At 40.6% G+C, this 12100-nt stretch overlaps 1 protein-coding gene across 1 annotated transcript in view; it reads right to left on the bottom strand.

Moving 5' to 3' along the window:
* Hecw1 (HECT, C2 and WW domain containing E3 ubiquitin protein ligase 1) overlaps positions 1 to 10594 on the bottom strand; it is a 287449-nt gene extending 276855 nt beyond the window's left edge. Inside the window, exon 1 of the mRNA XM_026410640.2 lies at positions 10536 to 10594. Within this exon, the coding sequence (XP_026266425.2) occupies positions 10536 to 10562 (27 nt within the window). The 5' untranslated portion in view covers positions 10563 to 10594. The remainder of the gene's footprint in view (positions 1 to 10535) is intronic.
* Positions 10595 to 12100: the final 1506 nt, after the last annotated feature.

Here is a 12100-nt window from a genome sequence, read left to right as displayed (position 1 = left end):
ACAAATATTTATGAGTGAGTCATATATATGGAATAATACATATTTGTTGAATAAATCTAGCTTTATGCAATGGTAACTAAAATTATCAAAATAAGGTAATGTAATAACTGAAAACATTACTTGACTCCACATTTGTTTTTATCTCAAAATTTATTTGCTTGGAAGTAGGATTCCAGATGAGGAATCAACATATACAGTTTAATTCCTTGGATCACATTTGGTACATCTGTTGAGTTTTAGATGCCCTCAGTCCTAAATAATAGAAAGAAGGGGTTTTAGTTTTTAATTTATTGTTTTGATGAATCAGGACGTTATGTTTCCTCTTCTAAACTTGTAACTGTATTTGTTCATACTTCAATGCAACAAAGAAATGAAAAGTGAGTTACTGAACTGAGTGTTTAGAGAGGCTATTGTGCATCCCAGTGAGGAATGACCAAGTGATTGTTTGTCAACACTAGAAAACATGATAAGGAGGAATGAGCCAAGATGGCGGCCTCTAGAGAAAGTAATTGAAACACCTCTTCTTCCAGTGACACCAAAGGTGTCTCAGTGAGTTTCCTATGGAGACAAGTTTATATAGATAAGAGTTACAAAAAGTTCCATGATTTTCAAAAAAGTAGAGAGTGGTCATCTCTTTAGTCAATAAGATCAGTGCTGGAAATGAGGAGAGAAGAGATGATAATTCAACTGAGGTAGAACTAAGAGGAAACTCTTGGTTCCTCACATTCTTTCATATATCATATTCCAGGGGAGCTAGAGAGTGGCTCCTCTGTTGAGGAAAAATAGTGGTAGGGAGGTAAGAAGGGTTTTGTTGATATTTCTGTGAGTATGGTGTCAATAAATTATATATTGACTTAATGTCGGTTATGTATACTTTCTAGTACATTATGCTAAACCCTTTGGAATTACTTTCCATAAGAGCGTTTGTCTCTTATGTCAGATATTTCCAGGAGGGTTGGGAAAGTGGAAACATGCCACCTGGCAATAGTCCATAAAACTAATTACCTAAGGGAATTTGGGAAAAATTGTAGACGCAAGTTCCACTATACAAGGTTGGTGGACCATGTCATATTTTATTCTAACAATTACTTAAATTATGCTTCTTTTTCTTTTTCTTTTCTTTTCTTTTCATTTTTTTTTTTTACTTAAGAAGACCTTTGTTATTTTTCCCTCAATGGTCATTGATTCTCCATTAATAAAGGATCTTCTGTGTTTGCTTTCCTCAGATTTGAAAAGAGGTAAGACTAAATTGGAGCCAGACTCAGGGAACAAAATTGTTTCTCAGACCATTGTTAATCTAATCTGGGGAGATTCAATAGCAGTAAATCAAGGATATCTACCTGGAAAATTCCCCTTAATATGAGCTTTTGGTAGAATGAGCAGCAGGCAGCCCAGATCAGAGTCCAAAGATCTGAACCCAAATCCAGGTTATTCAGTGGACAGCTTTACCCAAGCACTTCACTTCTTTAAGTGTGACATGCTTAGAGAAGCACCTCACATCTACAAGTCTCTTTCCTCATCTATAAAATGAAGTTAAGTTGGGGCTGGGGATGTGGCTCAAGAGGTAGTGCGCTCGCCTGGCATGCGTGCAGCCAGGTTTGATCCTCAGCACCACATACAAATAAAGATGTTGTGTCCGCCGAAAACTAAAAAATAAATATTAAAATATTCTCTCTCTCTCTCAAAAAAAAATGAAGTTAAGTTCATGGGACAGCTCTGAGTATTTCTTAAGATTGGAGGGAATGTCAAGGCGGATGATGTTTATTTTATTATTTTTTTATGAAGGTGGATGACGTTTACTAAAGCACTTAAAAATAGAAAGCACAGAACAAATATAAGACAGAATTATTAAAAAGGCAGAGTCATGCCTGGTACAGAGCTATTGGCAGCCACAATAAAATAATCTGATTTATTCTGACAATCTATGTTGGTGGGCTTCCAAGCACACTCATATATAAAGTAAGGCTCAGATTGCAGAAAAAAAAATCCATTTTTAGATTTGAGCTTGTCCAGTTGGTGTATAAATGGAGCATAAATCATCACCTCCACCATCATCATCACCTCCACTGTCGTCATCAGCATCTACATCATCATCACCATCAATAATGATACAGCAATGTTGTGTCAGGCATGAGGCAGGATCTTCCCCTTCATGCCATCATTTAATTTAAAAACTCAAGAGGCTGTACCATTAACATCCTCATCCAAGAAAAGGGGAATTAAGAGCTTCATGAAGATTGTCAGTGGTTCCCAAACTTAGCTGTGTTTCAAAATTATATATATACACATATATACATAATTATATATATAGTTATATTATATATATTTTACTATATATATAATTTTAACCCTTGGGAAATTAATGAACTCAGTCTTTCACAATGCTACCTGCCTAGAAAAATCATCTACAGATCTTGGAAACTAATTTTTAGCTGCTGGAATTTATGGATGGAAACCCTGGTTCAGTAACTTTCTGTTGAGGCATTTACATTATATATTTTATATATATATTTACTAAATTTTAGCTGCTGGAATTTATACATATAATATATGTATTATATGTACTACATATGTATTACATTATATATATACATAATGTAAATGCTTCAACAGAAAGTTGCTGAACCAGGGTTTCCATCCATAAATTCCAGCAGCTAAAAATTGATTTCCAAGATCTGTAGATAATTTTTCTAGGCAGGTAGCATTGTGAAAGACTGAGATTGTTAATTTTCCAAAGGTCACACAGTTAGAAGCAAAGCTGAACTCTACCCCAGGTTGGCTGTTGGACTTCTGTGCCAATTCTTAACCACTCTCTGTCTCATCTGACTGGTGATTCACAGTCTATTTAATTTAACAATAACTATCTTTTATTGACTCGAATTGGTTTTTCCACATCCTACATCTACTGTTAAACTACACTGTGAGATTGTTTTTCCCCTCCAATGACCACTGAGATGTTTATGTTGAATAACTTTGCTGCCAAAGAAATTTTATACCCTGGCCAACTGCTAATGACACAGTAGCATTTACCTATAGCTGAACAATCTAACCACTAAAGATAAAGATTACAAAATGCGTGGGTATATTTTGACTATGGGATCTCATTACCAATGATCAAAGGACACCTACACATTGGTGAAGGAAGTTTTACTTGAGAAGCTGTGAGATCTGTGCAAGGGGGTAGACCCAAAGTCAGTCCTGAAAGCCGGTTCACAGACTGGGCAGTGGTATAAGACAACTCTTTTCCAACTTCAATGTCCACATGCATTTCCTGGAAATCTTATTTAAATGCTGACACTGATTTAACATTTCTGGAATGGGCGGGAGAGTCTACATTTCCAAGATCCTACGTGATGCTAAGCTGTCAATATTGAGTACAGGTAACTACACAGACCATGATCCACTATTAAAAAAAAAAAAATCCACCTTCAGAAGAATATGCCCAACCCTGGGGAATGAGGTTTCAAAGGCCTCCCACTAGCAGGGATACAGATTTAAAAACTGTGGAGGATACTCAAATGCACTTCTGCAATAAAAACATGCAACAAAGAAAAGGTATTACACAGCTAAGAATCTCTTGTCTATTATTGAGTAGAGAAGGGTGATTAGTTTAAGCAAAAAGTACACTTAAGCATGGATTAGAAGATTAGTAAAGATATGATTAAGACAGTGATGTACCTTTGGAAATATTCAGGAATGAATCCTATGTCAATATTGTTTGACACAGCTGGGACAGGAGGAGGATGGTGCTAGATGCTGGCATTCTTGTGGAGTGAGGCAAGAATCCACAGGGAATATACCCCATGGAGCATCAGTCTAGCTCAGATGACACTGGGCAGGTGATTGCTGTGGTCAAACCCCTACCTGTTAGGTAATGGCACTTACCCTAAAAATCCATATATAATTTAAATAAACAGTAGTTGGAGCAAAACAACCTGTTCTTTGATTAATTCTGTTTAGGGAAGGGAGTGTCTGAGAAGGATTTTGTAGGTGGAATTGTATGAGGAAGAACGATGAAATGATCAGAGAATTGGTTTGAGTTTCAATTTGACAGGAGCATAATAAACCTGTATCTCCAAGAGCATCTTTGCTCTTCAGACCTGTGACTCTGATGAGTGAAAATAAACTAGATTTTGTGGATTCATGTTAAGTCACAGGTCTCACTATGGGATGTGAAAGCACTATGGGACTGGAAAAGGACAGTGCTCATTTTAGACCAGATGGCTTCTGTAATTTAGCCTGGCCTGTGATTACTTGGCACCTTCACAGGTCCTTGCTGCTCAAGGAAAGTCAAACCTCCATAAGATGATTGAAGCCAGAGGATAAAATATCTATAGGCCCTCTCTAATAACACTGGAATTATCACTATCCCGGGAGATGAAATGAATATGATTGTGGAGATGGAATCAAAGTAAGCTGAAATAAGAATTCCCTTAGAGGCCAGCAGGAGGTGCCTTAAGCAGGAACTATGACAACTTAAAGATTATATGTCCCTCTGACCTAATAGGGCCCTCCTCACTCAGTTCCCACCAACTGTGGCCAAGCAGAATGTAGCCTAGGGTTGCAAGAGCTTTTGATTTTTTTTTCCCAAGAAAAATAGTCTGAATTTTTACATATAATGGTCTGTTTTTTTTTTCCAGTAAAGTCATTAACAAAATCAAATCTGAAAAAAATCCCACTGGGAATCAAATAAAATTCCTTCTATAGGGAACACGGAGTTGGTGACCTCTGAGCTTTGCTTTTATGCATGTTTACAAAGATGGGGTTACAAGGCAGAGCAGGTGAATACAGGCTACCCCTGCATTCTCTTGTCTCCACTTGCTTTTAACCATGCTTTCTCTTTTTTCTTAGTATTTCCCAGTTTGTAAAGTCATTTTACACTTCTTCATCTCTGACACCCTTCCCCCCAACTAGCAGGAAATCTCCCTGAAAACAGAGATCAGGTTTGTTCTGAGCTGTGCCCCCAACATTTCAACCATCATTGGCACATAGTAAGTACTCAATAAATATTTGCTGAGTTAGTAATAAATTAGTCCATGCCTCCATCTAAATATGCAAACCAGGCTGAGCAGTGTCACAGGGCCCTGATTGCAGGGTCAGACATCTAATTCTTAGTAGTTCAAGAAGCAGCTTTGGGCCAGAGTTCCAGGATAGTCTCCACTCAAAAATTTTAAGGAGAATAAAATACTCCCAAATCTACTTCACTTTGTACTTTAAAGACTTTGTACTTAAAAAAAAATCTGCAAGAGGAAAAGAAAAATATATACATATCCATCCATGATATATATATTCAGCTGTGATCATGAAAATATTGGCTTACTGCTTGAAATCGTGTAAAGCAAGAACCTGCATTAAGAAAGCAGAGCTGAGCAAACAGACTCGGGACTTTATCTGCTGACATCCAGTGCTATACTGAGACTGCAGCAGAACACTAGCAATGCTGTGTTCTCTAAGAATTCTGCACAATGCAAATGGGCATGAGGAGAAAAACAAAAACAAAATGAAAAAAAAAAAAAAAACAGAAGGGGGAAAAAAAAGAAAGAAAAACAACCCCAAATGCAGGAGAACTTTTAGTTCTTGCTAAAAAAGAAAAATGTGAGCTCTAAATCCAGCAATACAAGAAAAGAGGCATCTGTGACTGCATATAAAGCTGAGACTCCTTTGCTTGAACAAAATCACTCGGTCTACAGTACTTAAAATAAACAAAGCTTAAAACACTTAGCCACACACACATGTTTTCTGCCACATGCTGCCTGAAGAAAATAGCTATGCAACGTGCATGCCCCAGTTTAAAGCAAGCCTTGAATTCCACACAAAAGTCTCCTCCTCTACCTTTCTCTGTTTCTACACAGAAATACATTTCCCTTTAAGTGAGAAAAAGTATGTATGTTTAAAAGGACAGTCCAGGCCCTTTATAAAAGCACTTACTTTGAAAGAACAGGACAGATTATATATTCAAAACAAGAGCACCTTCTTAAAGAGCTGGTTCAGAAGTTGTTCAATGGCCATGGCCTTGATTTGTGCTCGCAGCTCTGGTCCTGCTGGGCCTGGTTAACAGAAAGGCTGGCAGCCTGCATGGCATGGTCCTCCAGGGGTGCTGCGTCAGGATGACGCTCTGGAACTGTTACTGGGACAGGCTGTGAGCAAGTCAGCAGGACAGTTTTATTTCTGTGCTGAGATTGCTGCTTCCTGATGGGAAAATATTGGTGGCAGAATTATCCCCGAAAATCAAGCAGAGGATCCCCAGATGATCTGAGTTCTGGGGAGGTAAAGAGTATGTGTGGGGGGACAGCACTGGGCAGAGGGCAAGCAGCCCCCAAAAGAAACTCACCTAAGGTTCCTCGTCTCCTTGGGTGGCTCCTTGACCCTGCCAAGGGCATGACTCAGCTCACCCACAGCAGTGCTGGACCACACTATTTATCTCCCCTAGTCTGGGAAAGCTGAGCTCTAGGCAGGGAATGGAGAAGAGTAGAGGGGAGGGCATGGTGATCCCTATCTTAGTGGGGTCTAGAGTTGTGGCTTCCCATGATGGGACATTTATCCCTATCTTCAGTAGTTATTGCAATACAGTGGTCCAGAGCCTGGGAACTTTAATACTATGATGAGGAGGAGGGAAATGGCAGGAGGAAGGGGGGAGAGAAGTCAGCTTTTCCAACCATGTCCCAGATCAGTAAGTATGGAGAACTAATAAGGTGCTGAGTTTCTATTGATGTCCAGGATGACAAATTGTGGGATTAGACTAAGGGTTTCTGATAATTTAGTCAATTTATGCTTGGATGACTTTATAGTTTAAAAGCAAGACAAAGTTACAGTAGATGTTTAGGGAGGTGGCTGTGGCCTCCAGATGCCCAAGGATCCATACTTCTGCCTACTAATACCTTCTAGATGAAGGTCATGGTAGGGTGGGATAAGATGGAGGAAATCATGGGATCCTTTTCAGTTAGGAAGATTTTAAAAAGAACACAAACGTCATGCAGCCATAGACTTCCTGTATTGTGTGGTTTGGGTTCAAGGAGAATGAATTGGCAAGGAACATCCCACGTCAGGAGAGGGAGCATGTAACCATAGCAAATGTCAAGTGGTGGGAGCCTGGGGCTCTACCTGAACCTCACACCACCTCTGAGTGATCTTAAGTGATGCATAATATCTCTGGATGTCACTTTGTACATGAGAAGTTTTTACCATCTCTCAAATTTTTTTAAAAAAAACATATTTTTAGTTGTAGGTGGACATAATACCTTTATTTTATTTATTTTTATGTGGTGCTGAGGCTTGAACCCAGTGCCTCACACTCGCTAGGCAAGAGCTCTATCATTAAGCTACAACTCCAGCCCCGTCCCTCAAATCTTAATGCCCCCTTTTTTTCCAACCTAGCATATGCCCTAATATAGAAAGAAATGAGTCATTTTTTTCTCTCCCTATCGTTTCCATTCCTATCACTTCATCCCTCTACTTAGGCAATAAATTCTAATCTTGGTGTTAACCTTCCTACTCCAGCTGTTCTATCCAAATTCTGAAAAGCCCAGAAAAAAATATTTTCTCGTCTTTGGAGAGTAGGGAAGACATGGAGATGAGATGCTCAGACCTCCTTTAGGAAAAGACATTGCCCAGCTCCTAGGGGGCTGTCAGCTGAGAGCTGCCAATTCCTTCAGGTCCACCTCAGTGTTTCTGGGCAGTCAGCCTTTGCTCCTGAGGTCCCATGGGGCTGCAGCCCTGTACACAAACCTCCCTCCCCACCTTCTCTTTCACAGAATTACTTTTCTCTTGCAAAACCAGCATCTATTTCCCAGAGGACCCAACACAGAGATCCTAGTCATTGTGATGCATGAGCCCAATACTTTGTTTTGTTTTCCTGAAAAGGGCCTTTGACAGGCTTCAGAAAACCATCTTTGAGCAGTGAAATCCTTTCCTTTGTAGCATAAAAAATCTACAGCACAAATTTCTTCTTTATTCCCTTATTCACAGACATATAGAGGCTTCATTCCCATCACTTTTAGGCAGTAGTTTTCAACTGAATTCATTTGAGAATCACCCTAGAGACTTTTAAATGTGTGAATGCCCAAGCTCCACATGCAAAGCTCTATTTCTCATGCACCTCTGGTTGAGAGCCAATGGTGGTAGCATGAAATTGTTCCTTGTTTAGACATCTTTCAGAGATGAGCATCCATCCTGCTGAGGATCATTCCAGAGGTTGAAAAGTGTGCATACATTAAACAACCAATATTGAATGACTCCTAGATCTTTTCCAGGTATTTTTATCAGTCCAGTAGTAATGTTGCAAACCAATGGAGTGTGATGAATTTTCTTAGAAAGTATTAGGAAGGTGTAGGAAAACCTGGGCTCATTGTCAGTTTTCATGATATAAGCTAAAACACAAAAATTATGGGGCCATAGATTTCTATTATCATGTAGGGCTTGGGGCAAGGAGTTGGGTGTTGACTTTCCTACTAGAATTTAGGTGGCTATATCCTAACCTTTCAGGTTTCTAGGGGGCTGTGGTTATGTTCATGTTTCACAGATTAAGTCCTCACAAGGACTTAGTTTGGGGGCATCAGTTGAGATTGTTCTTCTGTCTCATGTTCCTTGGTGAGAGGTCACATCAATGTCAATCATTTTTGTTTTCTGGAGAGCTGAATAAAATTGCCTGTGTTAACCTTTATGTACAAATAGTTTGCTGTTGGGTTCCAAGAGTTTTATTTCAAGGCAAAATTTACACATGAAGAAGCACATGGTGAGATTCTCTAGGACTGAGAAGCCCTAACTTCCCTAAGACAGTAGTCCTGGAAAGTAAAAAGGGGGGTACTCTCAAGCAGCTACTTGGTATTCAAAACGAATATTTCTTGCTGGATTTTTACAGCCAAAGGAAAAAAATGTAGAACTCCATGGAGGAATGTGAAGAGATTAAAGTGCTATGCACTGGGGGAGACTTTTAGGAAAATCAAATGGGAAGATGGGGAAGCAGGAGCTGAATGAGCTGATCAAAATAGATTCTCTGCTGAGCTCTGACATGTGACAATGCCACAGAGGAGTTGGCTCCTAAGAGCACAGCAAATGGGGTTAAGAGGGATTTAAAGTTACTGTGCTAAGCCTATCCCTGGACATTTGGCAGTACAGGTCTAGGTACTAATTTAATGCTTCTTGAACCTGACGTATGCAATGCTCACTCTCTAGGTACATTAGTCAGAACTTACTGATGAAAAAAGTTGCCCTCTGTGTTAGTTGACAGCTGTTCCCTGTGGCAGAAGAGAAGTGGACTGTGTGAGTGTGGCCTGAGCTGCCCAGTATCAAGACCCTGCTGAACATCACTGGGCTTCCTTTTTTTTTTTTTTTTTCCCCTGGGGTGTTGTTTTAAGGATTAGTTAAATATGTATGTGGATATGTTTAGTAAATTTGCAAAGTGCTATGCAAATGTGGACTTTTTTGTTGGGAGTGGGTACCAGGGATTGAACTGGGGGGCACTTGACCACTGAGCCACATCCCCTGTCCCACCCCCTTTTGTATTTTTATTTAGAGACAGGGTCTCACTGAGTTGCTTAGTGCCTTGCTTTTGCTGAGGCTAGCTTTGAACTCATGATCCTCTTGTCTCAGCCTCCAGAGCTGCTGGGATTAGAGGCTATTTCCACCACACCTGGCAAACATGGGCTTTTATTTATTTTTTAAAATAAAGCCTCACTTAAGGATTGACTGAGGCAATTCTACCAGAGCAGTACAAGGGCCCAGTGGATGAGGATTCCAGTTCAGACCCACGTGTCACAGTTGAATCCCTGCTCTTCACTTACCAATTGGGAAACTTTGGAGCAGCAACTCCAGCCTCGGCAGCCCACTCCCTCAAACATCAAATGGGAAAAAATCATCATACCTACCTCTCAGGAGAGCAGTTTGCAGGGAAGCATGCAGCGCAAACTGTGATGCACAGCTCTGGGTAAATGTGAGCTGTGACTCTTGTAAACCAGGGCTGTCACCACAGGTAAGACTGAGACACAGGAAGGAGAGGACTTGGTGGACAGTTTGAGGGGAGCTGAGGGAAAGCATTTTTCAGGAAAAGACACCCAGAAAAAAAGGAGGCAACGGGCCCATTCTACTGGTCCAGCAACCTCCTGAAGTAACTGACTCTGAATTAGGAGGATAAAATTGCAGCTTTTTTCTGGAGGTGCATTTCTGTGTGTCCATATTAACTGTAAGGTAACCCTAACCCATACCCCAGTGGAGCTCTCAGCTGTAATTTTGCAAGGATCATCATAAAGCATTATTTTTAGGTACAAATTCACTCGTGACAATGGTACGTTCACATCACACAGGAGGGACTTGACATGCAAAGAACATCATATCTCAGAATATAGCACAGTTGAAATCTGGGGGGATGCAGGTGGCAGGAGGGGTGGGTTATGGATTTCAAATGTCTGGGTTGCACTTGAGGCAATTCTGGATTGGGCAACCCCAATAGGCTCTGTTCTGAGGCACATTCCATTATGAGTGGAGTGGGTTTATAATGGAATGACATGGATGGTTTCTTATAATCAGAAAAGCACACTGACCTTCACACTACACAGGTGCAGCAGCATAATGACCCACCACGTGTACGCGCATCAATTCCTGGGGAAGAGTCCAACGAGGTTAACTTAGCGTGTATCCCAAGCAAAGAACATCAGTGACATTACCCGCATAAAGAACATTACTCCCCCCACCCCCACCAAGACAACTTGGCTTGGGCAACACAGGAATATAAAAGGAAAAAGTCACCCAAGAATCATACTCATTTTGACAAAATATAGCAAACAGTATTGTTCTATGCCATAAATAATTTGCTTTGGGTTTTAAATTTTAACTTTAGGAGTAAGAATCATGGGCATAGAAAATGTTTGTTTTCCTTTTCAATGAACAAGTATTGAGTGTGTATGGGGGGCTTTGGAGGAAGGGAAGTTCTATTATATTCCACACCCTCTGCAAAGCTTCATGAGGCCCCCTTATCACAAAGGAACCAAATCTTTTAAATTAAACTGCCAAAAGATCACTAACCCTATCTCAACAGCTTCATTCACGCAGGCACTTACTCAGACATGAAAGATTCAAGAGGGAGTACCATCTCCTCACATGAATTGTCCAGTAGAGCTCCTACTATCCCCAAAGTCCATCAGCTTGGCATCATGATCACACCATAGGCACTTTAGCAACCATGCCAAAAATTAGCATGAAAGACTTGAACAGAGAGATGCCAGGCAGGCACAGGAATATGGCTGATGATATCTATGAGGGTCTTTTTCATCTAGGTATCATTTTGGGTCATAAGTCTTTATTCTCATGTCATAACTTCATCTTCTTCTGAAGACAAAGTTGCCATGAAAGTAGTCAATATGGTCTTATTCCAGAAAAAGCAGTATATGATGTCAGCATTCTAAAACCCCCGTGAAACCCGAAGCCTTGCTGACAAATGAGTTTGTGTAAGAAACGAGTAGCAAGCTTGCATTCTGGGTGCACAGATTATGTTCTCAACTCCTGATCTGAGCAGACTTGAGAAGCGGAAAGAGAGAGAGAGAATTCAGTGCCTATGTAAAAGCTCTGTTTTGTGCTCAATACTATGCTGGGCTCTACAGATATCTTGGTAGTAATGAACACTCTACAACCTTCCTTCCTCTACCATCTTGCCCAATCATGGCAACTGCTTCTTAGGTGGTCTCAGGCCTGCTCCATTTGAAGCCTCCTTTTCACTCACCTTTCCCAGGTTGGAGGCCTCCAGATCTTCAAATATTCACACTAGAGACCCATATTCTGGCAATGGCCTCCATTACTATCTGGACACTGGTAACTCCCAAATATCTGTGGCAGCTCAGGGTGCTCATCTGAAGTCCAAACCCAACACCCGCTGACTAGACATCTCACACCCACCCCAAACTAACTCAGGTTCTTTATACTCACACCAGATCCATTCCTCCTAAAGATATAGTAACGGTTCCTCTGCCCACTCAGAATTCCCTGTCAGGAACAAGGAAAGCCACTTCCAACTCCTCTTTCCCTGCCAGACCATCCTTTTTGTCCAACCGAACACTGAGTTCACCTGCCACTACCTCTCAATCATCCTAGAATTCATCTGCTTCTGACCATT

This window comes from Urocitellus parryii, chromosome 3 (genome assembly GCF_045843805.1).
Source record: "Urocitellus parryii isolate mUroPar1 chromosome 3, mUroPar1.hap1, whole genome shotgun sequence".
Classification (NCBI taxonomy): domain Eukaryota; kingdom Metazoa; phylum Chordata; class Mammalia; order Rodentia; family Sciuridae; genus Urocitellus; species Urocitellus parryii.
The sequence above is the reverse complement of the archived record's forward strand: the minus strand, read 5'-3'. Positions and strand labels throughout refer to the sequence as shown.